This window comes from Equus caballus, chromosome 15 (genome assembly GCF_041296265.1).
Source record: "Equus caballus isolate H_3958 breed thoroughbred chromosome 15, TB-T2T, whole genome shotgun sequence".
NCBI classification, from domain to species: Eukaryota; Metazoa; Chordata; class Mammalia; order Perissodactyla; family Equidae; genus Equus; species Equus caballus.
In genome coordinates, this window is record NC_091698.1 from 83177076 (window position 1) to 83204638 (window position 27563).

General features: G+C 49.9%; 1 protein-coding gene across 7 annotated transcripts in view; it reads right to left on the reverse strand.

Moving 5' to 3' along the window:
* Positions 1-4368: 4368 nt before the first annotated feature.
* Positions 4369-27563, reverse strand: part of TOGARAM2 (TOG array regulator of axonemal microtubules 2) — a 63691-nt gene continuing 40496 nt past the window's right edge. For 3 of the 7 annotated variants that reach the window (XM_070235636.1, XM_070235635.1, XM_014731233.3), the window contains 7 exons: positions 26073-26231; positions 20537-20654; positions 20066-20160; positions 18266-18458; positions 17133-17349; positions 9647-9733; positions 4369-4850 (listed from right to left, as the gene is read on the reverse strand). In XM_070235636.1, coding sequence (XP_070091737.1) covers positions 4594-4850; positions 9647-9733; positions 17133-17349; positions 18266-18458; positions 20066-20160; positions 20537-20654; positions 26073-26231 — 1126 coding nt within the window. In that variant the 3' untranslated portion in view covers positions 4369-4593. Of the gene's footprint in view, positions 4851-9646; positions 9734-17132; positions 17350-18265; positions 18459-19482; positions 19555-20065; positions 20161-20536; positions 20655-26072; positions 26232-27563 lie in introns of all 7 variants that reach the window. The other 4 variants (XM_070235634.1, XM_023619309.2, XR_002800239.2 and 1 more) reach the window with 3 other exon arrangements.

A 27563-nucleotide genomic window follows, 5' to 3' on the forward strand; every position in this document is an offset into this window, starting at 1 on the left:
CTCAACCACTCCCCATCCCTCCCATGCATGTACTGGCATCAAGAAAAAAAGAGTTTTTCCAAAAAATCTTTGTTCCTCATCGCCACAAACCCCTGAAGTGTGCTTCAGGGTGAAACCCCCCAGCAGGAGCAAATGGCACTTCAGGAGACAGCTCTGACACTTCATCTTCAGGGCCCCAAAGTGGTAAAAACCAGTGCAAGAGACAGAAAGGAAATATAGACCCTGGGAAACAAATTGCCTTCATGAAAATTATTTATCTGGGTTTTTTTTTCTCCTTTGCAAGGGGGCAGGATTGGCTGTGTTTATAAGACCTGGTGACCTTTGAAAGCTATTGTTTAGTTAACAACTTCTGACACCAGCCTCAGGGATGCTGGATCACTTTCTGGATGTAAAAGTTCTCAAGGAGAACCCAAGGTGATGCTAATAACGGCTGTCATCCCACAGAGAGGTAATTATAAAGCCATGATTCAAACAAAACAAAACCTTCACATATTATAGCCTTCATCCCTGAAACACCAGGTGACAGGATACAGAGAAGCCATAATGCCCCTTGAATAAAGCCCAGTAATGATAAAGACCACACTGGAACCCCAAGTGGTCCCCGCCTCAGAAACACCCACCTGGTGAGCGGCCCCTTGCACATGGTGATGCTGCCTGGTCTGCCTGCCCAAGGGACCCCTGGAGCCCAGCTGGGACGAGACAGTCAGGGCACTGCTTCTCCAGCCTGCCTGATCCTAGGAATCACTCAGCTGCTCCATCATTTGCAGACTCCCACGCCCCTTGCTGGAGGGCCAGATCTACAGCTGAGACTAGGAATCTGAATTTCTAACAAGCACCCCATCCCCGTCTCCCTCCTCCCTCTCCCAAGCAATTGTTTTCATCAACCATGTTTGGGAAATACTGGCTTAGGAATGCTGACTCCCAGGTGTGGGCTAGCCTGGGAACCTAACAACCACTGAGAGCACTGGGACTGTAGTAGATGCACTGTCGAGAGCCAGGGGTCCTCACTTCAACGAGCACTACAGGTCCTGCTGTTGCTAGCAGGCCACAGTCCACACTGTGCCCACATCTTCCCCACGCTAGCAGCCTCCAATCACGGCATACCTCAAGTCTTCACTTTTTTGTACTATAAAACTTTTCCTCTTCTCTCCTGCCCTTGAGTCTCTGCCAAAACATAAGCTATCGTGGCTGACTCCCTTGCTACGGCAAGCCCTGAATAAATAGTCTTTGCTTTTTTCATTTGGCTGGTCTTTGGTTATTTCCACAAACCCTGTCCCCACCAAGGCCATGGTTGGATAGCCAAGAGTTTACAGCATGCCCTGATGAGCAGAGCAGACCAAGCAGACCCTCTGTGCCCTGAAGTTTTTAACGGCAAAACTCTGGGGCCAGCCTAATTCCAGGAGACCATGGAATTTCAACTGGTCCTCTCAACAGGCTCAGACCGACCCAAGGGGCGGTAAATGTCCTGGAGCCATAGATTATCCTGGAGCAGGTCAGGAGCTTTGGAGTCAAACAGACCTGAGCACAGATCCAAGCTCCAGCCACTTCCTAGCTGTGAATTAGGGCCTGGCCCCCACAATGTGGCCCCTGCCAGACCAGGAGCATCAACCTCACCTGGGGGCTTGTTGGAAATGCTGAATCTTGAGCCCCACACCAGACCTGCTGAATCAAAATCTGCACTTTCACAAGATTCCCAGTGATTTCCATGCACTGGCGGAGGTAGCTCCTCAAGCATCTGTTAAATGTTCTCAACACAAAAAGAAATGGTAATTATGTGATAGGATGGAAGTGTTAGCTAACGCTGTGGTGGGAATCATTTTGCAATATATAAATGTATCAAATCAGCACGTACACTTTAAACTTAATGTTATTATAATAGTATAATGTTATTCTGTTGATTATATCTCAGTAAAGCTGGGGGTGGCGGGCAGGGAGAAAGGACAAGACAGCTGCCTGGGCCCCACCCAACACCAACTGAATCCAAAATTCCTGGGGTGGGGCCCAGACATGAGTATGTTTTAAATCTCACCAGGTGATTCTGAAGCATAGTGAGAGTAGAGAAACACTTCGCTATGAAGGTAAGAGACAAAAAAGGAAAGAGAAAACAAGGCAAGAAGCGGGGCCTCTAGGAAAGTTTTCCTAAAATATGAAAAATTCCTAAGCAAGGAATTCCTCAGACCAGTCACATTGGAGAAAGAGAGAGAGAGAGAGCTCTTCCATAGCTAGAGGCTATATTCCCACACCCAAGGGCATCTTCAGCAAGTGGAGTTTCTGGCCACACGTGTGCGCGCGCGCACACACACACACACACACACAGTCAAGCAATGCACGGGTTGGGCTCGGTTCAGCCCCCTGGCTCTCAGGACAATCTTCATTTCCCGTGACCAGCCTTCCACTGGGACTCCTTCCTGCGGGCCCTCCCAACAGGCCCAGGCCCAGGTTACTAACGTGCTGTCTTCCTTTTGTTTTAAGAATAATGATGTGGGAAACCTTTTGAGGCTGAAATTTCCTGCGGTACCAGAACCACCCAGCCCCTCCCCAGTGGGGTGCCAAGGGGTCACCCCAGAGCCCAGCTGCCCAGAGGCTAGATTAAAACCTGAAATAGGGAAGGAAAAGAGGACCATGCAAAATTTATCCTTTGCTTTTCAGCTGTTTTCGGTTGTTTTAAACACCTCCGCCTATGAGGATGGGGACAGAGCACAGGGAACAGGAAGCTTCTGCCGTGCAGGTGTTCTTGGAAGTCGGGACCTGGATGCAGGAAGACAGGATAAGGCTTTTGAGCTTAATTTCTACCTTCAAAATCCCTGCCAGACTCCACGTCCCTGGGCTCCGACAGTTCTTAAAACTCCTGAAATCTTCTGATAGGTTCCAGGAACTTGACAAGCAGAAAATGCCAGTGTCCCGACCAAACCCGAGAAGTCTGCTCAGACTCCAAGCAAAACCAATTAATTAAACTGTGTAAAACTTTACGAATGTTTACAATCAGCTTTTTGGGGATCTTTGACGGCTCCCATCAAGAGGCCTTTAACCTGGTTCAGTCAGAATCAACACAGGACAGGGTAGCAGTGGAGAAGCCCCTGCTGGGGTCACAATTAGGTGAGAAGCAGCTCACACCGGGGCTGGAATTACCCAAAGTCACACTTAAGCCACCTATTAAAAGCCCAGGTCCCAAGATAATTGTGCCATGCCCAACCTCATGCCAGGGCATTGGGGGCGGGTGACCTAGTTACACCTGGCAACACAGGCAGGATGGAAAAGCGGCTACTTCAGCCAGGGGCACCCAAGGGGTTTGGAAATATATAAGTGAGTCGATTTGGGGCTTCCTAGCCTGCTGTGGGCGGAACTCCCCAGAAGCTCAGAACAGTGATGTGCAACTCACGTGATACCAGGGGGTGGGTGACGGTGGAGAGCGGCCCACTGGTGGGGCTGCCAGAAACTTGCTGGCATGAAGCCTCGGCTACCTGGATCTGCTCCCGAGTGTTGCTGTGGGTCTGGCCTCCTCAGCCGGGACTGGGATGTTGCCCTTTCAGCCTTCACCTTACCCGGGTGTTTGAGGTAATGACCTGAGTTCTCATTCTTTCTGGTCACACCATTGTCAACCTGCCACTGGCCCCAGGCAAAACAGAGCCACCCCTATGGTGTCCATAGCCCAAGCCCCAGATGTCCCCTTCTCACTGCCAGGGCCCCATTTCTCTGGCTGCTCTATCAGTGGGCAAGGCCTTCTCTCAGCTTCCTCAGGTCCTGGCCCATCCTGCATCCAACACAGCTCTCCAGCTCCATGATCGGCCCAGCCAGAGTAACCATGCAACTTCAGAGCCCCCCTGCCGCTTGATGGCTGCATGCGTGTAGCACTTTCTGCTCTACCACGCGCTTTCATTTCTGCTATTTCAAGTGTGAAACGTCGTCTAGTCCTCTTCAGAGCTAGCCAAAAAGCCAGCTTCCAGAGAAGGTTTTTAGTAATGCAAATGTCAAACTCTCCTTGCCTTTTGATAAGCCAGACAGATCCCCTTAGAAGGTTCCCGTGGGACCAACAGACACTTCACTGAAGATTTTGTAAGGCAGAAGCGCCATGCCCCCGGGGACGTCTGCTACACGTACCTCAAATCAGGCTCGTAGCAAATGGACTGGATCTGAATGACCAACTCAGGGACTCTGGGTCAAGAGGGGCTTGTTGAGCTGCTCACAGCTGGGAGCTTCAGCCCCAAAATGGTCTGCCACCCGTGGCTCTGTGCTACGCTTTTTCTCCCTAAGTTTTCATCTCAGTATCATCTGCAGCTGGTTTTGCTGTTGTCATGTTTTGTTTTCTTTGTCACAAACCTATTTACTGGAAAATTCTCTGAGGTTAAAAAAGTACAAGATAATAAAACCTTAGAAAAATAAGTAATTCTTTTATTTCTACTTCAAAATATACTATGTACATCTGGAACTCTAAGGGAAAGTAGACCAGGAGATTATTCCATCATAAAAATAAAATAAGATTAGAAATAGTGATTGCCCACTGCAGATCCATCTCGAATCCAGCCGAAACGGGCGAGAGCTGCCAGTCTTCTTGCTGTCAGGTTCCAGCCCTTGGTCGGCGATCTCAGAGCTGCCTCACAGGGATTCCGTGTGTAAGAGGTCCTGGAGTGTTTTGAGGACTTGCTTTGGCTGGCCGGCGGCCAAGTCCTGCAGCCGGGAGCCCATCTGCCCCCGGAGGCTCCTGGCCAGCCGGCACACCACAGTGCGGACGTTGCCACCGAGCCCAGGCAGGATGCGGCTCCCGAGCATGTTGTTCAGGAAGTACCAGAGGACCGGAAGCACGTGGCGCTCCACGGCCTGGGGCTTTCGGGGGTAAACCGAGGCCACCAGCACTATGGGGCAGAAAAAGGGGAGAGATACTTGAGTCAGGCACTCTCCCTCTCCCACTGCCCTCTCTTTGGACACCGACTCTGTCCCTCAAAGGGAAAGCAGCCCAGCAGTGCTGACTAATCCATTAGACACACTCCCTAGGGCTCACGACATGTTTAGGAGCCCTTGGAAATGTTTTAATTTCTTTTAACATCAGAAGAAGAAAATATGAAGATATCCAGCCTGGTTTATATTCATGTTTATGCCAACCAGTCATAAAAAAACCTATAATTTTTAATTTTTTTTTTAATGGAAGAAAGGCAAGAGTGCTGAAGGCCCGTGACAGTCATAAGCAGTCCCTGCAGCCCAGGGGAGAGGAAAGAGGGACACACACCTGGATTTCAATCCTGCCTCTGCTATTTACTAGCTGTGTGAGCTTGAGAAAGCCACCCAACCTTTCTGAGCCTGTTCCCTAATCTGTTAAGTAAGGATGATAATCCCGAACCAAACTTTAGAGATTGTTAGAGATTAGATAATAAATGTACATGAAGTGACTATTTAGGTAGCCAGTACTAGCATTGATTTAATCCACATTACCACCTATGAGAGTTCACAAGGAGAAAACCTACTAGGGAGAGAAGTCAAGACTCTCTCAAATGAGCATTCTGGAAAATAAACAGCCAACAGGAGATGAGAGACCCGTGGCCTCCCCAGTGTCTGGATGCCAAAGCTCACAAGAAGACCAGCAGGAATCCAGGAGGCGAGGACGTGCTTTGTAAAGCGTCGAGCTCTGCACAGACCCTTCCTCCCAGTGATGAAGCCCCCAAATCTGGTCACAAGGCCCCCATCTTCTCCAAACCCCAGAACAGCCAGAAGTAGGCTAAATCTGCCAGCCAGCCCTCCACCGCAGGGTAGACACCGGGGTTGCCCCCAATGTCAAAGCCACATCAAGGCTATCCCAAGTCGCTTCGGAGGGGCTGCTCCTGCCTCCAGCCATGGCTGTGTTACTCTAAGTGCCTTTGTGCTAACGAGGCCTGCTGTGTAACCCTTGCACTCTGCTGTCATCTTGCCAAAGGATAAGTGCTGCTGAAGGCAAATGACGCTGAGAGCAGCGCTGTATTTATTTATGGGGCCAAGAAACTGGAAGGTTCCCTGGGCCGAGACACCCCCAGGAAACCAGCATTGCCTGCGCCCTGAGTCTGGGGCTCAGAGCTTTGCAGCGTGACTCCATTTCATTCTCACAGCACCTGAGAGGCGGACACTCGTCCACTTCACAGAGGAGGAAACCAATTCTCAGGGATCACGGAGCTTGCCCAAGACCGCACAGCCAACAACGGCAGAGGTCAGAGGCCATGCCTGCCTCCGAAACCCATGCTCTCTCCACCTCTCGCTGTCCCAAACCTCTAGGGGTTCCGCATTTCAGAGGCTAGTCTGAAGTTTTGTTTTATTTTTAGTGAAACCCCCAATTTGTCCTTCCCTCATTAGCTTAACATCATCCATTCCCCCAGGATATCTTCCAGCAGGAGCCCCACGGGGCCCCTCTGATTTCAGAGCCAGTTGAGGACGATAGAGAACCAGAGAAGATGACCTCCCCCCCCCTCCAGCTCAGCCTGATGCTCTCAGTGCCATTTCCTGCAGAAGGTGTACGTTGTCTTTCAGGCCTCAGGGTGCCTGCACCCCACACTGTGGGGCTTCCCTTGAGGCTGCCCAAGTGTCACACAGCCCTCAGAAATAAAGGCAGTCCTTGTTACTGGGGAGGGCAGGACTACACCCAACCCAGCCGCCTCAGCAGCTTCATGAAGTGGGACAAAGAGGTGAGAGTTACTTCCTTGTGCTGGAAACAGGCTGCAAAGGGAGGGCACCATCACAGGAAAGCCACCCAGTGAGCTCCAAAAGAGGCGGGAGGGAGTGGGGAGGGGGAGAGAGAGGGAAGGAGAAGTGGAGATAAGAGGGAGACAGTCAGAAGGAACCTAAAGAAAACCAATAACTCTGATTAGCCACCTATGCCGAACAACTGCAACTCAGAGTTTTCCTAAATCTCCATGGAAACTCAGCTGCAAACAAAGGGAAGAACTTTCTCAAAAACCGGGCCCTGGCAGGGCTCCCCTGCCCCCAGCAAAGGGCAAGGGTTTCACCTGACCCTGCCCACTTCTCCTCCAGAGACACCACATTTGGCACCTGAACGCTCTCCCTCCCATCAGTGAGGCATCAGCTGCCCAGCCCCCAGGGCCAGGGAGGGGGCCGTCACCTGGCTGACAGCGGTGGGCCTTTCAAACTGGCAGAAGCAGCAGTGGCCCTCCTGGGAGTCATCATGAGGAAGAAAACCCCATTAAACGCAAGCTTAAAAGGCAGCTGAAGTAATTAGCCAAGATTTGCTCCTGTTAAGCTGTGCTATGATTAGTTCCCAGCTTGTGTCAATTGAAATTTTCTTCTCTGTTCCTGGCTGACACCAAATTAACAGAAGAACTATGTAGAAACTCTTGCTTTGGGATCTCTTGGAAATAGATGGAAAGTATTTACAGCAAATGGATAATCTAAAATGAAGTACCCGCCCGCCTCTGGGCCCCATAAATTACCTATACTAGGACAGGTAAGGGTTTCACCCAGAAAATGCTAATTTTGAGCAATAGAAAGTGTTTCTTGTCTGGTACCCAGGAGGGTCTCAGTTATGTGGGCCCATTCCCATCCCAGGGCACCCACGTCACGGCACTGTGGCTGCATCACGGCCCCCAGCCCCGCCTCACTTGCCCCAACTTCTTGGGGAAGGCCTGGCACCTGGATGGGAGGTAAGGGGTCATTCCAGGGACGCTGGGAGGATGGAACTGTCACCCACAAGTTGCCCCCGCCCCCAGGAACTCAAGCGGGTGTTTGGAAGCATTTAATTGTTTTTCCAAAGTGTTTTCCTTTTGTTATGTTAAGGAGATGCTATCACCAACCACCCTGAACCAGACCAAGCCTCACCAGAGAGCTACACCTGTGACCTTTGCCTTATTTTTAATGCTAAGATCACCTCTCCAGGAGGAGCTTAGGCCTTATCACCATAACCTGCAGTGTATGTGGAAGCATGTTTTCCAACTGAGCCTGCACAAGCGAATACCCACCTCTCCCTTTTGAATATTCATTATTCCCCATCCGAAATAAAAGGTCCCTGCTTCCCTTTGTTCGGGGTCGCCATGACTTTGGAAATGAGTCCTCATGGTCTCCTATTTGTTGCAAATATACTTTACTTTGTGAGACAACTACTTCTGCTGGAGAGTCTGATTTAACTCGCCAGGAGGGAACCCACTTTGGTTTCGGTAAGAGAACCAGGACACAGAGGCAAGGCCAGGAGCAAGAGACGGGGTGGCGGGGGAGCGGGACTGATGCTCCCAGCCAGACAACGTGTGCTGAGCACCCTCTGAGGGCCGACACCGCGAGGCCCTGGGTGGGCCAATGGACTGAGGCTGGCACCATGTGGAACCTCAGGCCAGAGGGCTGGGAGAACAGAGACAGAGGAGGTGATGTCAGAACCAAGTGGGCACCCACCAGGTGGAGGAAGGAGGGTGGAGAAGGGCTGTGCAGGCCGGGAGCCTGTGGGTAGGGGAAGGTGAGAGGATGGGAGATTAGCCTTAGCCGCTGTGAGGAGGTGAGGAGGGCAGCACACTGGCACCCAGAAGCAAAGGCAGGGCCGCTCAGGGAGAGGCAGCTTAGCACAGAGCGTGAGGGCGTGCCTCTGCAGCAGTCTCCTGGGGACAGATCCTGGATTACTTGCCAAGGGACCTTGGGCACTTAACCTTTCTGACCTCCATTTTCCTTCTTTGTACAAAAGGGATAATCATGGAACCCACACCCTCCTTGTGGGGTTGTTATGAGCATTAAATGATCCAGTGCATATAATAGGGGACGGAGGTTACAGGGCAGAGCCTAGAGGTCCAGGCAGCAACGGGCCTCGTGGGCCACTCCAAGGAGCCTGGACGCCATCCTGAAGACTGCTTGGGGGCTGTGCAAGGATTTAAGCAGGGGGGTGGCATGATCCACCCGCATTTTAGGAGGGCCTCTGGGAGTCTAGAGAACGAACTGAGTCTTTCTGCCTCCTTCCTGGACAGGACCTTCCTAAGACAGGGGAGAAGGCTTTTAGCAAGTAAGAAAAATGATAAAACCAAGTTAAGTAACCTGCCCAAGGTCACAGTCGACAGGTAGCAAATGGCTCCGTCCACGCAAAAGCCTGTGTCCTTTCCATGCTGCCACCTCAAGAGCCGCTCAGCCCCGGAATGAAATCACTTGAGCCTCATCCTTAAGACACAGTCCTGGAGCAAGCTTTCCTTGGCTGAAGCTTGAACAAGGCAGAACAGATTCAGGGTGAGGCCCCATCTCCACGTAACGCAGTCCCAGGCACCTGGCCGAGGGCTTAAGCGGGGTTGAAATCCAGGGCATGCTCTCTTGCCAGGCTGTGCAAGTCGAAGAAGGGGCAACTTTATCTAATTCTTAAGACAGTACTGCTGCTGACCAAGCCAGGCACCCACAAGGCAGCATCTGTCTGGAAGAGCAGCTTTTTCTGATTCACACAAAAGTGCCCTCTGGTCTAGTGGAAGTCCTGTTTGCAAAGACGAAGAAATCCATACTATTTTGGTTATGTATGAACATGCCTTATTTTGACCAAAAACCAAGACTGTATTCTAGCAATGTGAGGATTATCTTTAAAAAGCAGATTATCAAAATTTTTAAATGGTCTGTGATTATTTCTGGTCTAAGATAAGTGGGTAGTTCAACCACATGCCAGGAGAGAGGAACCGAGATTGACTAGGAGGCAGGGGTGGGGGCGGGGTGTGGGGGTGCTCACCTGACAGGCGTTCTGTGACATCAAGCACCGCACGGCCACTCAGGAAACGCACCCGCCCAGCAAATGCTTGTAGGAGGCAAAGGTTGTCTGGAAGAGATGGAGAGCATCAGTGGCCGTGATGCTGTGCCAGGTACCCACAACACCTATGTGAGGAGGCCCTTCTGGGAGCTGAATTAATTTTTCCAGGTCACAATTGGGCTACTTAAAAAGTGAATGTACATGGGGTGTTTGGGGAAGATCGAGTGGCTTAGCATAGTTAAACTGGCTTCCAAATGGACCTCATTTACTCCCACAGATCTGGTTCATACTGTCTGTGCTTCCTCAAAATTGCTGTGAGCTTTGGGGCAAAAGAGGGTAGATAGATAAATAGATAGAGACAGGTGATTAATGACAGATAGATAGGTAGATAGATAGATGATTGATAGATAGGTGATTGATGATAGATGATTGATAGCTAGATAGACAGATAGATGGATGAAAGAGATAGATAGATACATGAATATAGATGTGGATATGTAGATACATTTTTAGGGGAAGCTGAGGCACTGAGCCATGGTCACACCAAAGGTCAGTAAAGGGCTGGGGTCAGGATTCAGAAACTATGGCTCTCCTCAAAGCCTGAACTTATGCTCTAAGCAATAGAATTCCCCACAGCCAGATGGCCAGCTATTTCTACACTGAACATTTGCTGATATCTCTTTGTAATAGGCATGCAGCTAGAAACCAAATAAGACCCGCTCCTCCTCCTCCTCTTCCCCTCTAAGGGACTCCTTTCACGAGGAGACAGACACTTAAAAGTGAACCCTAACCCAGGGTGGGAAGTGCCATGCTCCTGTAACCAAGAGCCTGGGGTTCAGGAGCGAGCCTGACCAACTCGTCTCGGTCTGCCCAGACCTTCCCCGTTTCAGCACTGAGTCCACTTCCCGGGAAACCTCTCAGGCCCTGGCAAACCAGGATGGCTGTCTCCCTATCAGGAGCAGAAGTACCTGGCTGGTTCTGGTAGGGTCAGAGGAAGGAGCTTGCAGGTTGGGGGGCACATATCATCTCTCAATAGTTTATATACAACCCCACTGTGTGAGACCCAGGCCCAGATGACACACAAATAAAGACAGCAAAGTTGATCCCCCACATGCCCCCATTCACCTTTCACGAGGCTTAGGGAAAAGAGGGAGTTTTCATCTTTGTTTATTGTCCCAGCTCCCCCATACGCGCCCCGCACTCCAGCTCTCCCTGCTCCCAGCCACACCCATGGTGAAGCCTGGGGATGAGCGCTCCCCACTTGGATTCTGAAGGAGCATTTATCAGCGACGAACCACTAAAGGTGAAATCACAGGTGATGTTTCGGGATAAAGAGGCTCTCTGGCATTTTTTGACTGTATTTCTAAAGTCGACTCCAGCAGGATCCCACAGGTACTGAATTTAGAACGTGCTCATTCCTCCCCAGTCCAGCTGACATCTCCTGGTTTCTCAAACCATTAAACTGGAAGTCCCGCATTCCTCACACAGACATGCGAGGCAAGGAAAGCGACCCCTCACCTGGGAAAAGTGCGCTAACCTGGGAAATACACCTGAGGTCGGATTGCTCTCCTCTGACCTCCAGGTGGCCTCTGCCGTGGCCTGTGAAGGCACCCGGCACACCCAGCTCTCAACAGTTTGCAACCACAGCAATCACAGCATAATTCAGTGGGAGGCGGGACAAGTAAGAAAATGCATTTTTCAGGGCCGTGGCTTGGGGCCTGCTTGCACCTGTCAGCGAGGTGAGGGGCGTTACCACAGCCAGCCCCTGGGGCCCTGGGAGGTGACACCAGTCTTTTTAGACAGGTTCCACTTTTTCCAAGTTCCTTCAATCGCCCAGCACAGAGTGCCAGCATCCCCATAGATGTGCAATCAAAGCTTTGCTTCTCCCATCAGCCGACCGTTCTAGCTAAAAGCTAATTCCTGCTCCTCCTGCTCTCTTCCTGAGGCCTGGAAGGATATAGACAGGAACATGTACACACGTACATCTCTGCTGCTTGCAACAGCTCCATCCATAAGGCAAGAGTCTATAAAGTAATTTGCTCTGGAAGATAGAAGAGGTGCCAGCCTCTAGAATACTGCAGTTAGCAAGAATCAGTCTCAGAGTGTCTTGGTAAAGCTGTAGTTGTATAAGAAGAGGTTTTATGCATTATTGTTTCCAGGTGCTTCTATTTGTCCCATGCCCATCATTAGCCATGAGCTTGCCTCTGAGAATGAGGACTTTTCTCTGCTTGGTCTCCCCCACAATACTCAATCCAGGACATTCTTTGGACGCAGCCGGACCTCCCCACTCCTGGCCACTGACACAGCCTCTTGGATGCAGAGAGAGGTGAAGAACTTGGAGAATATTTGAAAATGCACATCTAGCAGACTTTTGGGCCAGACCATGTTCCCACACTGCCTGGCACACCACAGGTGCTCAATAAATGTTTGCAGGGCACAGGGTAACATTAAAGCAGAGACAGTGGTTGCCCATGCTGGTTTACACACCCGGGCACATGCCCCAGGGAGCTGGCTTCCCTTCCTCTGACCACTTTCACAGTGAAGGCTCACCTTCCAGGTCTCACCCAGGATTCATGGAAGGCGGTATCGTACGGTGGTTAAGGGTGTGCACTCGGGGTCCCGGATGGAAGGACTGAATCGCCTAGATTGAATCCTGGCTCTTCCACATCTTAGTGTGAATGTCACTTATCCTCTCAGCCTCAGTTTCCTCATCTATAAAATGGAGATAAAACTGGGACCTTCCTCACAGAGCTGCTGTGAGAATTAAGCGAGTTGACATAATGCTCAGGAAAGTGCCTCAAACATATAATTATGATGTCAGTATCAGCTATTATTGCTACTATTATTATTATCACCCTAAAATGCTCTGAAAGCCCAGCAAGCTTCACAGTGGAGAGATCAAATAAGAGGCTGGGATCTAACTTTTGAAACCTTGACACCCATGCTCCATGAGCCTCGTCTAGGGCATGCAAAGCCTCCTCTTCACAGGCTGCAGCACAAGGAAGCCCCGGCTGGCCACAGCGCTGCCACGCCAAAGGTGAGCAAAGCCGTGCAGTGGAGAGAAAACAGCCACCAGCTGGCAGGCCAGGCAGCCTGTCCTCCTCGGGCCTCGCCTCCCCCTCTACAATGCAGCAGAGGTCTAGGGGGCTGCACCCGTCCCATTCAGCCAAGCCCTGAGCCCACCAGGCCACATCATCCCAAGCTACTGGGAAGCCAGAGAAGAGCTTTTCAGAAAGCATAAAAACTACGGTAGTGGGGACAGTGACAGCAAAGAAACTGGAGTCAAACTGGACTCCCAAGAACAACCTCAGGACTCAGTAAGTTACGATGTCACACAGCCGAATTCTCCGCGGCCACCAAAACTAGGTCTGTTCATCACAGGAAAACCAGGAATGACCCACCTCAGCAGAAAAATGCAAGCTATGGTATAGCGTGGGGCAGAGCTGTCGCAAGTGACTTGTGTGTAATTATATGCAAATACTCATGCTCTGCATTTTTTTTTTTTTTTTTTTTTGCAGAGGAAGACTCATCTGAGCTCACATCCATTGCCAATCTTCCCTCTTTTTGTTGTTTGTTTGTGAGCTGCCACCACAGCATGGCCACTGGGAGATGAGTGGTGTAGGTCCATGCCTGGGAACCAAACCCAGGCCACCAAAGCAGAGTGCACCAAACTTAACCACTAGGCCACGGGAGCTGGCCCAGCATGCTCTGCTTTGTTTAAGAGCAGGATGCAAATTTAAATGTGTGATATAACCATGACTCTGTACACCAACATGCACAGAAAAAATATCTAAAATGAAAAATGCCAAATGTTAATAATTTCTTTCAGGAGTTGGGAGGTTTTTCTTTATAAATGAGTTTTTTTCCCCTTCCAAATGCTTTGTATTTTCCATTTTCTCAATAATTAATAAGTATGACTTTTACAGTGGTGGAAAGTAAACTTGATATTTTCAAGTTAATTAGAAAGACTGCATAATAGCATGAGAAACTGAGGAGTTTTAAATGAAAGAAGCAAAGTCAAAAAAGTATTTACATTATGCTTTTTAACCAGGGAAATCTGTATTCATGCAGACAGAAAATGGAAGACAGAGACATTTTTAAGCAGTTGGTATATGAGAGGGGCACCGAAGATGAATTTTTAAATTCCGTTAACAATATAATGTTGGTCCTAAGATTTATATAAGGTAATGAATTTAAAGTCAAAAGTAGATGCGAAGCCGCCCATTTCCAAGCTTATCTGCTCTCTCCAGCACCGGCCAGGGGCTGCGCTAAATTAAGAGAACTCCTTTTGGCACACAGTCTGGCCAGGAGTGGGTGAGCTGTCAGCAGCCTGATGTTTTCATTAGTGAAGTTTCTTCTGTAACTGACCCAGTAACAGAGCCCAGAGTCAGAACCAGCCAGTCTGCTCAGGAACTGCCTTGAACCCCAGAATAACTCCCCTGAAATCAGAAGGTCTTGGTGCTGAGTAGAAAGGATACCACTCCAGGCTCAGCCCTGGAGAGGCCCTGAGGCAGGCAGTGACAAAGGGCAGAGGTCAGGGAGCAAGGTGGCCAACATGTCTCCTTCCTCACCGCCTCCTAAAACGGGGACGTGGGCAGAAATCCCCACCTGCTCTCTCACCCAACACACCACCTGCCCCACTCGCCCTAGGGAAAACCAAGGAGCTAGAAGAGATGTGGTGGCTGATGAGTCAACTTTATCATGAGTTCCAGAATCAAGAGGGCTCTTAAGAGATCGCCTAAGAAGACCAACTTCCCAGTTTGGCTGTGTGATCTGGACTTCGTGCCAGCAGATGTCCTGGCTGTGTTCTTGATCCACTTGCCCCCCACCCCAATCGAGCATGAAACAAACAGTAACATGTTGAGCCATTGCTTTGTGACTCTCCACCTTTAAGTGCTTCACAGCACTTCACAGTTCCTCTCCATCCTGGAGCCCAGACTCCCCGGTGGGGCATGAAGAAGTAGGCTTGGGAGAAAGCTCTCTCTGCTCAGTGGCTCCACACCACTTCCAGAAGGGGCCTCAGGGTGCTAAGGGTTGACTAAAGCCACCAGGCTCAGCCTGGGTGATATGGGAAGGAAGATTGACACCCCTTCTCTTCTGTCACACCTGTCCCAGCCTCTGCTTCTACCACCCACTCCCCTGGGACAGTGGGAAGTGTAGTTACTTGCATCCATGTTTCCCTCTGCAGGCCAGGCTCACACCATTCCAGGCAGATGAGAACCATTCTCAGAGAGAGCGTGATTCTACCCTTGGCTCCCCCTGGCAGTGATGGATTCTTGTTGGCAAACGGAATCCCTCCAGTTGTGTTCTTTGTGGATATAGAAATCAGCTCGTTACTTCATAGTTAAGAAAACTTCCAAAACCGATGTTGCTGGTTGGACCGAGAGGGTATGGCTCACGGCAAAGCCACGTGGCCTCGAGAGCCCCCTGACACACCTGCTCAAAATGACCTGGAGCCAAGACCCCGTTATTCACACTTGGGACCCCAGAGGGGCCGTTTGCCAGGGGATTTCTGGGCTCTATCCATCCCTGTGAGACCAATCGCATTCTATTCCAGGCCAGCGCTGACCCTAGGATCAGAGAGGAAGACAGTACCCCTCACACCTGTCTCCATTCTCCCCGCACCAGATCCTCCAGCTGAGGGACCAGAGGGGGCCGTGTCCCAGGAGGAAGGAGAACTATAGGCATCTTCTTGTAAGCTGCAACCTGCCTCTAGGTGTGGGCAGATCACAAAAGCAGGCCATCTCCAGGCCTGCTTTCCAGGGTGTCCAGCCCAGGTGGGTACAACAGGGCCCCAAGTAGAGGGGTCCTGAGTCTTGGAACAACGTGAGACAGCAGATTCTGGAGCCCAAAGCCCCAGAGCTCCAGCATACTCAAGGAGGCCGGCGCAACGGCACGAAGGGGACCTGAAACGCCTGGAGAGGGAAGAGTTAAAAGCTCTCTCCCAGACAAGGGTGTTTATCCTCTTCAAATATCTAAGGACTATTTTGCTTGGTGCAGGTTTTCCCAATAAATCCAGGGCCACTGGTGATTTACCAAGAGCCTTGGTTACTGGCAACAGCAATCTCACTTACCCAGAGCCGCACTGAGAACAAGCCGTCATTTAGAGCTGGATTTATATTGTTTGTTCTACAGCAACACACTCAGCAAATCATAAATCCCCTCTGAGATGAAGAGAGGAAATTGACAATATTTATGAACTCAAGAGGCGGAGAAGGGCCTGACCAGGCCTTTGATTTGTAACTGAAACTTCTCCTAGAGGCTCCAGCCAAGGACACAGCTGCCGTCCCAGCCCCAGGCAGCTGGGCTCAGGCCAGGGTACAGGGATGGGGAGGAGGGATGTGTGCCAGGCGGTGTTTTCAGCCTCACCATGGGGAAGCTCTGTGCATCCTAAAGGCAGGACGCTGCTCTGTGCTCATTGGTCCATACGGTGACAAGGCAAGCAAGGGCGGGTCTCAGATCATAAGTTTCTCATGTTGAGGCAAGACTGGTTTGTGAAAACTCATGGTTCTACTGGTCTGGACATAAGTCTACTCATGTACTACATTCTCACTCACACCTGAGGTTTTGAACTTGCACTTCAGTCTATGTACTAGATACAGCAAATATCACTTCCTCATCATCTATGAAAGGAATGGAGAACAGAAGTAGATGCACCAAAAATTCCACCTAACGTTCAAGAACCAAGGTGTGATGCTGCAAAGCACACGAGGATCTGAGGAGCTCTTGCCTTTCCTGATGTCTCCCCCATAGCTCCCTCCTTTTTTTCTTTTCATTCCTCCCCCAATCTCCACTCCATGCTCACTCCCCACTCCTCACCCCAAATCCCTTCCACCCCAAGCCCTGGCCCCAAACAATCTTCCTAAAAGGGAACTCTCATCCATCCAATGCTCAAAAAAGACAATGGGGTCCTGGCCAGACTCCTGTGCCAGACAATCAAGGTAGCCAGCCCATTAGCCTTGTCCTCTCCAACAGGCTGGCCCTGCGGTCTCCCCAGCATCCTGCCTGATCCCCATACAAGCCACATCCACTGCTACCATCTCTGCAACTGAAAAAATTGCTGACAACTCTTCCCCAGTCCTTCCTGGCAATCCTGACCTGTTTTTCCGTCAGTGCCCTGTTGGCTCACTCACCATGGTGCTGTGTCACCCTGGGTGAGTCATCTCCGTCACATGTACTATGAGGAGGAAAGACTAGATCATCTCCACATCTCCTCCACTTCTTACCATCTAAGACACATGGGTCAATGTGACGTGGAAAAGCCTGCAAACCAAGAACCTCAGAGGCCCTGGGCTGCCGACCCCTGCCCTATGCAGCCTCTCAGGTAACCTTCAGCCTGACAGCCAACCAGTGCCTTTCACTGCGCTGCTGAGTCCCAGGCAGGAAGGGTGGGCCCACGCTAGGGAAGAACTAGGAAGGGAGCCAGCTGCCTCCCAGTGCCAAGAGAGGGCCGCGGCGGGAGGCTCACCCAGACTCTCAATCATTGCATCCAGGGCAGTCGCCGCGGCAGCGTAAATCCCTGAGTTCTTGGAGTTGAGGTTGTCTGCAACAGCGACGATGATGGAGAGCAGCATAGGTTGTAAGCTCTCTTTCAGGAGGGGAATCATCTTGGCGAGGGACTCCAGAGCCCATTGGTTCACTTTCTTGTTGGAATCCTGAAGCCTTGGGGTGAAAGCATCAAAGACCTATTGAGGGAACAGAAACCAAGAGCCCATGGGAACCCAGGCTGGGCAGGAGTCCCACAGATCAACCATCCATCCTGGGCAAGGATTCCTCCTGCGTTGTGACAGGGGTCATCCAACCTATGCCCAAATATTCCCAATGATGAAGAGCTCCCCTCTCAAAAGAGGAGGGGGTAAGAGGGAGGAATGAGCACATATTGGGCACCCATTGTGTGCACAGCCCTAGAGTATCATGCTGGATACTCTGCCCTCTCTGTTTCGTGAGGTGATCTTAACAACCCGAGAGGCAGGTGTTCTCATGCTCACTTCACATTAAAAACAAAAGAAAACAAAAGAAAAACGGAGGCTGAAAGAGGTTAAATGACTTGCCCCAGATCACACAGCTAGTAAGAAATTTGGATGGAAACCCAGGTTTGCTGACTTTAAGCCTGTGTCTTGACTACTCTGCTATGTGGCTTGACTGTCAGCAGCCTCGCTCCTGGAAGGAGCAGACATCTGCCCTGCTTCCAGCCTGTGAAAGCCTGTGCCCGCTCCTAACCTGCCTGTCCAGCCATACTGACCCAGTTGTCTTGTCAACCACACGCTCTGCCTCCCAAACAAAATGTGCATAGCTAGACCAGGAGCGGCCCCCAGCCCCAGCATCTTCCACCTCTGCCCTCCTCCCCATAAATCTGCTAGAGGGGCGAGAGATGCCCAGGACATCCCTGAGCCATCTCTGGCAGAGGCAGTGCCCTCGCCCCTTTGGCCACTTCCCAGTAGTCTTGTGGCATTACCAAGGCAACTGGACAGCAAGTGCTGGTTGGGCTCCCTTTACCCTGAGGGGTCTGACACAAGGTCTAACCCTGTTCCGAGTTTTCCAAACTGAAGTTGCACCCCCAGGGACAGACAGGCAGGAAGGCAGCCGTGGGGCAGTGCTCACCTGGACCAGGTTGGCGGTGATGAGCTCTGGCTTGGCCTTGCAGTGCTCCAGGAGCCGTCCCACACCTTCCATCCGTGACTGGTACTCCTTGGCCTCCAGCAGCCGTGTCAGCTCCCGCAGCTGCTCTACCGTCTCCAAGCCACCTCGCATGGAGGAGCGCAGCCCAGCCAGCCGCGGGCCATTGGAACTGAGCCTATGTGGAAGGAGCATCTGATCCAGGCAGCCCCAAGGGGTGGGCACATCTCTTGTCCCATGCCCCCTCACACAGACAGGTGGGCCTGAGACGGGAGTGTCACCTGCAGCTTAGCCCACCCCCAGCTTCTTCACTTGCTGCTTGGGAACACTGGCCCTGGGGACTCTGGAATTCCCTTTTCCTCAGGGTTGCCTAGAGGAATATGGAATACGGCTGCCTAGAGCCCCATCCCCTTGTCAGGGGGCAGGGCTCTCTCTTCCTGCCTTTTTTTCTCTTTTCAGAAGACATGTGAAACATAGGAGAAAAAGCTTGCAGTGAGGAAGTAGGGAATCCACAAAAAGATCTAGGAGTAGGGAAGATCCTGCTAGGTGCCTGCATCTTGACCCCTGGTTGTCCAGGACCTGCTCACACTCCTCTAGTAACTAGGGAAATGTTAAGAAGCACTGTTCTCTTGTGCCAGGATCACATGCCCGTTGTGTCCCCCTGGCCCCTTCCAACCAGCATGAGGGCAGATCGACACAGAAATCCTATCCCCCAACCTAGCTCAGAGCCTGGGTCTATGAGCTCATGCCCTACACCTGGGTCCCACACCACAGAGCCCAAACATCATTCATTCTGTCCTTCATTCCCACATTCCACGCTCTTTGCCAACTGAGCGCCAAGAGCTGTGCTGGGCACCGAGAACAATGAGATGAGAGACACAGTCTCTGCTCTAAGGCACTCACAAACCAATGGGAGAAGGGTAAGTCAAGGGGCTGAGAGAGGACTGAAGAACAGGGGCAACTTGTCCACCCGGAGGACATGGGGACACAGAGTGTCAGAGACAGAGCTTCTGAAAGAGGGTGACGGGTGATCCCAATTTTACAAAATAAACAGGCACATTCTAGGTTCAGATGGCACAGCACAAGGCAAAGGCACAGCATGAGCAAAGGCTCAGTAGGTAGAGAGTGCATGGAGAGGCAGGGAACGGGAGTCGCCCTGGTCTAGCTGAGAGAGGCTGCATGGGAGAGAGGCAGGAAGTTACCCTTGAAGAGGTGGGGGCGGGGAGTTCCGTGGGTGCCCTGCTAAGGAGTTCAGATGTGGACCTCCAGGGACACTGTGGAAGAGTTTTAAGTTTTAGGCACAGGAGCGACCATCAGATTCTGGCTTGGTTTCAAGCTCCGAGCTGCCCCCATCCAGCCCCTCAGCCCATTCCTTCTCATCTGCCTTGGTCCCAGCTCTGTATCTAAATTAGTCCCAGGCTGGCCTCTCTGATGGTGAAAGGATCTGCTGCCTTAAGTGAGCGGAGAAACACTGAGCTCACACAGTTAGCCTGACCAACAACATGCCCCACCTGTACCAGTGGAATGGCACCCACTCAGGCGAGACTGCAGGAACCCACTTCCACTGGCAGATGCTCCAGATCCCGGCATTTGGTCTCTCCAGATTTGGGTGGGGGAACACATTCCAGAAATGAATGTTCATTCATGAGTTCTGCAGACGCAACTAGGTCTCAGCTGTAGCCCAGACCCACACGCCCTCCCAGAGCCACTCCTGGCCCACAGCAAGCAGAACATCTCTGTCACAGTCTTGGAGGTGGAGCCCCAGAGAGACAAGAGCAGCCATACCCGAGCTCGCCGGGCAGCCCATTCTCACACACCACCAGGCTCCTTGACACCTTGCGGCCCTTGGCAGATGGAAGGTCCTCACCATCTTCTAGTCCCTTGAAAAATACACACAGAAGATGAGCCAAAACGGGTGGCCTCTGGGGAACTGCCAGACACTCCAGCCTAGATCATAACAAGAGAAATCTCTACTCCCTCCTGGGAGAGCTTCAGAGCCTTCCAGAGCAGTGGTAGTAGGGTCAGGGGTCAAGATCCCCATTTAACAGATGAAGGCGCAGAGGCCCAGGGATGCTTGAGCGACACAGGTAGTGAGGGGCAGAACCAGGTCGAGCACAGGGGGAAGGAGATCCCACCTGTCAGGAGTCAAGGAGGAAATGAAAGCCTCTGGTACACGCTCCCCCCTCCCCGAGTGGAGCAAGGGCTGCCAGGCTCAGCTGTGACCCCACCCAGACCCACCCACACCTCGCCACTCACCCGCTGTTTAATGGCTGCCATGACCTTCCGCAAGTCGTGAGATGGGAGGGACTGCTTCAGAAACGCATCAAACTTCGTGTTGGACATCAAGATATTCACCATCTTCCGGCCATAAAACCTGCCATGGGAGAAAGAGCAAGCTGAAGAAACAGCCACAGAAATGCATCAAAAACATACCTTGCATAAAGCTTTACATAATTTTTCCAATTATGGTAAGAGAGTTTTTAATACTTTTTCTAATTAGGACAGTAATACCTACCTAGTTAAAAACTAGATTCATAAAAGAATAAACATCATCCATAATCCCAAGAGAAATCCACTATTAAATTTTTACATATTTTCTTTTAGTCTTTTTTCAATGCATTTACATTTTAGTTGATATCAGAATGTATATACAACTTTCACCCAGCTTTTTTCACTTTATCATTAATTATCTTCCCATGTCATCCTTTTTAATGGCTACATAATATTCTGTTTGATGGCTATTCCAAAATGTACTTCACTTTTTTCTAGCATGGGACATTTAGAAGTCTGAGGAAGGGTACAGGGGGCAGTATAGGAGGGAGTGGTCAACTCTATCTGGTGAACAGTGGTGGTCTAGGGAGGGAATCAAGGAGGGCTTCATAGAAGAGGTGACCCTTGGGTTGGAACTCAAAAGATGAGTAGGAGTTCACAAGTGGGACAGGATTAGGGAGTAAGTGAGAGGATGGAGGCCATTCCAGGGTCCATAAGACAGGCTGACATGTCAGCAGGCATGTGCTTGGAGAATAGGGGGCAGGGACTGGACGCAGGAAGAGAATAGGCTGGAGAGGAAGGTAGGACCCTGTTTAGGGAGACGTGAATGAGTTGGGCTTTAACATGTAGACAATGGGAAGCTGAGGAAGGATCAGATGTGCGCTATAGTCAAAATGTCTCTGGTGGCAGTGTGGAGAATGGATCTTTGGGGACAAGCAAGGGGCCAGGGGACCTGTTAGGAGGCCATCATAATAGTCCTGGCACGAGACGATGAAAGCCTGAAACACAGCAGTAGAGTGGGGACAGGAAGGGGTGCTCGGATCCAAGAGCTGCTAAGGAGGTTGTAACTGCAGGACTTGGTGGCTGACTGGAGGTGGAGCACGAAGCATCTAGAACGATCATATTTCACCCAACCTAAGACTCCACTGATTATAAAATGAACATAGTTTATTTTCCACTTAGGAAAAATATAAAAAGAAAACACTGGCAACTTCAACTGCCTTCAATGACCCTGCCCCATGTGTGAAGGCAGCCCTTTGACATGTTATCTCAGAAACAAAGGTAACAACCCACAAATCTATGGACAGCTGATTTTCAACAAAGAAGCCAAAAATTGAGAAAGGAAAGTCTCTTCAATAATTGGTGTTGGGAAAACTGGACTGCCACACGCAAAAGAATGAAAGTAGACCATTATCTTACACCACACACAAAAAATTAACTCAAAATGGATTAAAGACTTGAATGTAAGACCTGAAACCATAAAACTTCTAGAAGAAAACACAGGCAGTGCACTCTGTTTTCAAGTACTATGTCTGTCCGGGCAAGAGAAACAATAGAAAAAATTTAAAAATGAGACTACATCAAACTTAAAAGCTTCTGCATAGCAAAGGAAATCATTAACAAAACGAAAAGACAACCTAACAATTCGGAAGAAGATATTTGCAAACAATATATCTGATAAGGGCTTAATATTCAAAATATATAAAGAACTCACACATCTCAACAACAAAAAAACTAACAACCCAGTTAGAAAATGGACAAAAGATCTGAACAGACATTTCTCCAAAGAAGATATACAGATGGCCAACAGACATATGAAAAAATGTTCAACATCACTATTTATCAGGGAAACGCAAATCAAAACTACAATGAGATATCACCTCACTCCCATCAGAATGGCTATAATTAACAAGACAGGAAATAATCAGCGTTGGAGAGGATGTGGAGAAAAGGGAACTCTTGCACACTGCTGGTGAGAGTGCAAACTGGTGCAGCCACTATGGAAAACAACATGGAGACTTCTCAAAAAATTAAGAATAGAACTACCATACCATCCAGCTATTCCATTGCTGGATATTTATCCAAGGAACATGAAAACACGAATGCATAAAGATACATGCACCCCTATGTTTACTGCAGCGTTATTCACAACTGAATGTAAACCAAGACTTGGAGGCAACATAGGTGCCCATCAAGGGACGAATGGATAAAGAAGATGTGGCATATATACACAATGGAATACTACTCAGCCATAAGAAATGATGAAATAGGCCATTTGTAACAACATGGATGGACATTGAGGGTACTTTACTAAGTGAAATAAGTCAGAAGGCAAAAGTCAAATACCGTATGATCTCACTCATAAGTAAAAGACAAAAACAACAACAATCACATAGAGACAGAGATTGGATCCGTGCTTACCAGAGGGGAAGTGGGGAGGGAGGAGGGCGACAGGGGTGATTAGACACATGTGTGTGGTGATGGATTGTAATTGGTCTTTGAGTGGTCAACATGACGTAATCTACACAGAAAACAAAATATAATGATGTACACCTGAAATTTATATAATGTTATAAACCAATGTTACTGTAATAAAAAAAGAAAAAAGAAATTCAAAAAAGAGAAAAAAGTACAAATCTTACTTTAAAGAAAAAAAAGAAACAGAGGTAATGTTACTTGTGGGTATTGTCCTTCCTTAGGTTGGGAAAGCACTTGGTGGTTGCTTTGCAACAAAATGTGGAATTTCAGTCATTCCTTCAATGATGAATATTTGCATTATTATCTAATTTATGCCCCATCACTCTATTTCCATGCCTTTTCTCATACACAATAACTTTTCATTTCAATGCCAAATAATAGTGTAATATTTCTAAGACATTTTAAGCAGCAATTAAACTCAACAATTCTCCACAGAGCATCCACAGTGACTTCTTAAAATAAACATAAAAGGCTAACAAGCAAAGAGAAGCTCATGGTGTAGTTCCTACAATGCAAACTTTAATTCAAAGGTTTATACTCTGAGCAACCATGACCAAGTTTGCAAACATGCAGATAGTAAAATCCTCATCATAACTGCTGCCTGGCCAACAGCAACTGTGAGATGCCTCTGACTGTAAGATAGTAAAAGCTGGGGGGAAATATGTGTCTTAGAATGGATGAAGTATGAAATTCCCCATATGTATCTTAGACAACTCAGTAAATAATAGCTACTGTTAACAATAGAAGGAACACAGCCAGAGAAGCAGGCTTGGGAGAAGGTAATGAGTTCATTTAGGGACACTGCACAGAAGATGACAGTGGAACATCCCGGTGATGGTCCTGTAGAAAGAGATAGGGGACTGATGCTCAGAGAAGGGTTGGTCTGGAGGGAGACACTGGGAAGCACCAGAGTCTGCTGTGACTGGAACCATGGGAAGTGATGAGACCCCTTAGGGAAAGTCTCATGACTCTCCGAGGGCAGGCAGGGTGGACAAATGGCCACAGAGGAATGGGGAGAACCAGGGAGTGCAGTGCCATGGAAACCGGGAAGCAGAGGGTTCCCAGAAAGAAAATGAAGCGTAGCCAACGCCATCCAGTGTGAGAGAGGGGTCAGAATGGAGAGGAATATTAGATGTGGAGAGAGGTTCGATCTCGATTTCCATCCCCCACCAACAATTCAAAACCAACAAAGCAAACCCTCTGCTTCCTCCCCCAATATTCCTCATCTTGGTAAATGGCACTATCATTCATCCAGTTGTTCAGTTTAAAAGTTGAGTCATCTTTGATTCCTCTTTGAAAGCCTCACCACCCACACCCTGTTGGCTGTGCCTTCAGATATACCCCAATCCGCCCCCTTCTCTCCCTGCTGCTAGCCTCCAGCACCTCTCGCCTGGACTGTGGGGCAGCCATCTACCTGGTGTCCCTCCTCCATCCTGGCCCCTCTCCCCACTAGCAATCCTCCAATGAGTGGCCAGAGGGATTTTATTTTTTAAATCAAAAGAATTAAAAAAAAGGCTAGCAAGCATATAAAGAAACATTCAAACTCATTAGTAATCAGGAAAAAATGCACTCTGAGACAACAATGAGCTGGCACTTTACCCATTATATCAATAAAAATTAGAAATCCAGAGACTGCAAGGTGGTGAGGATGTAGGCACTTCGGGCACTGCAGGAGGGGGGCAGCAGGCAGGAGGGGACAGAGGGGAACAGCATGCAGGAGGGGGCAGAGAGGAACAGCACACAGGAGGGGGACAGAGTGGCATGGCATGCAGGAGGGGGCAGAGGGGAAAAGCATGCAGGAGGGGGACAGAGAGACATGGCATGCAGGAGGGCGGCATGCAGGAGAGCTCCCGGCAATGCCTGGGCTGCTTAAGTGGACATGTGCCCCTGACCACAGCCCTGCTCCTGGGCATACTCCCAAAGACATTCTCCCTGGGCTCCACCAGGGCACATAGGAAGATGTTACATGCACACTGTTGCAGTGAGGAGGCTGGGAAGAAAAGCATGCCTTGCATCACTCCAGGCTGCACCCTCAGACCATCCATGTGAAGGCATCGCTTGGGATGCTGTACTGCTATGGTGATGATATGCAGTGAACTGAGCACTGTGATTAACTGAACCCCAACCCTTTGAAGATAATCCATCAAATGTTATCACTGTCCTGCTTAAACCATCTAATACTTCCTCATGCTCCTACTAAACAATCTTCCGATGTCTTCTAATCACATGCAAACCAAAATCCCAACTCCCAACCATGGCCTGGGAGGTCCTCCCCAGCCTAGCCCTGCCCACTCTCTGCCTCACTGCCTGCCACTCCCCCTCACTCACGATGCTCCACAAGCCCAGCCTTTCTCTTCCTTGAACACAAGCTTATTCCCATCCTGGGTGCCTTGGCACCATTTTCTTTGCCTGGGACTCTCACACCCCAGACCCTCAAAGAGCTGGCTCCTACTAGCCAATCAGTTGTCAACTCAAATGTCACTCTTTAGAAAAATCTCTCCCGACTCTCGGTGTACAGGAGCCCCCATCCCATTCTCCATCACATTTTGGGTTTTCTTCTATATCCATAATCTATATCTAAAATTATCATTATTTGTTTATTATCCATTAACCCTGACCACCAGGTAAACTCCAAGACAGCAGGGGACCTAATTTTTCTTATTCACTTCTGTACCCATAATAATGAAAAGAATGCTTATTGAATATCTCTTGAAAAAAATGAATGAATGGTCTTGCAGAGAATGGAGCTGGGGTGGGACAGGAACAAGAGCAAGACTGCAAGGCTAGCGAGGGAATGGAATGTGAGGAAGTGGAGGCGGGGAGTCTGACCATTCCCTGACCAGGCCTGGCTAAGCCGGTGGAGAGAGAGGGCATGGCAGCTGTGAGGAAAGGACACAGTCCCTCCATCTGTCCTTTCGACTGTGCCTCCACATGATCCCAGGGAAGCTGAGCTGCACAGGCCAGGGCCCTCAGGGCTGGCTGTTTGCCTTATCTGCTCTGGGCTGGCTGGGTCAGCAGCCTCAGGCCCTTGGCCCTGCCTTACCTGGTGTCCTGGTTGGAGTCCTGGGCCAGCCTCACCAGGTTGTGCACCAGTATGTCTGTGCTGTCCCTGGTGCCTGAGAGAAGCTTCTCGGCGCCTATCTGCTCCAGGACAGTCGAGAGGTGCTCGGCAGTGCATTTCCGGACTAAGGGGTTTCGGTGGCTGAAAGGAAACACAATCACCGTTAAGGGCTCAGTCAAGGAATGAGGTGTGGGGGTCCTCACACTAGCACACATGGACCTACAACTGCACATCCATGATTCACGCCGCAGTGGGCTCCAAATTCTGTCCATGTGGGCTAAAGGGACTCTTCAAGGAAAGTGCAATCATTTCCTGACGAGAGAAACAAGGACGAGGACAGCAACAAGGGGGAGGGAATAATGGTGCTGTGAAGCCACGTGATGTTCCCTTCCACACCATGTGCCTACGGTTCTCTGTGCCCTCCTGAGTTCTTAACCTGCCTTTGTCTAAATGCTCTTGCCCATCCTTTCCCCACCTACAAAGATCCTACCTCTGCCTTCCCCAGCCTCCCAGGCAGAACTGGATGCTCCCTGGGGGTAGCACTGTCCTGCTCCACTGGGCGGTACAGTTGCATCCCCGTGACTCCCCAGCCAGGCTGGGAGCTCCTGGGAGTGGACACCCAGCGCCCTCTCAGTCACATCCCCAGTGCCCAGCTGACACTTAGTGGGAGCTTACTGCACACTGCACAGTCGTTGAGCTGAATTGAGATGGGGGGATGGGGAATTTGGTAACCGTAACAAGGGGAACCTGAATTCTTATAAAAGAAACCCATCGGGATGTGACCTCTTTTTTTTTCACCCTTTTCAAGCAGACTCTAGATGTCCTCAGTCCACTAGGTGACACTAATGCCTTTTTCCCCCAAGGTCCCATCGCAGTGGAACACAAAGAGAGACTTCTGGGCTTTCCCTACTCAGTGTGGTCCATAGGCCAGCACTGTTAGTATCTGAATCAGAATCTGCATTTTAGCAAGATCCCCAGGAATTCAAATGCACAGCTCTGTTCCAGGCTCCCCTGAGCACCTGCCCCTGGTTCGTGCTGACGATGCTCAATTGCCCCAGTTTGTAGTGAGTGTACCCTCTGCGCCAGGCACTGTGGCCAGCACCTTCCATCCCTTATCTCCCATCAACTCCATAAGCTACTATGACTGTCATTTTGCAGGTGAAGAGGCTGAGGCAAAGGAAGGAATCCAGGAAAAAGTACAATTAATTTCCCCCATGTTAATGTCAGCGACAGTAAGCACTGAATACATGTTAGTAGAGGCAGGCACTGTCCTAAGTACTCTTTCATGAATCAATTCATTTACTCCTCACAACAATTTTATCATCCCCATTTTACAGATAGGGAAACTGAGGCAAAGAGAAGTTAAGTCACAGTCTAGGATATGAACCCAGGCAATGTGGCTCCAGAGCCCCTCACCCTTTACACTGGGCTGTGGTGCCATCAGCAAAGGCCTGCTGACTTCTACAACGCCCT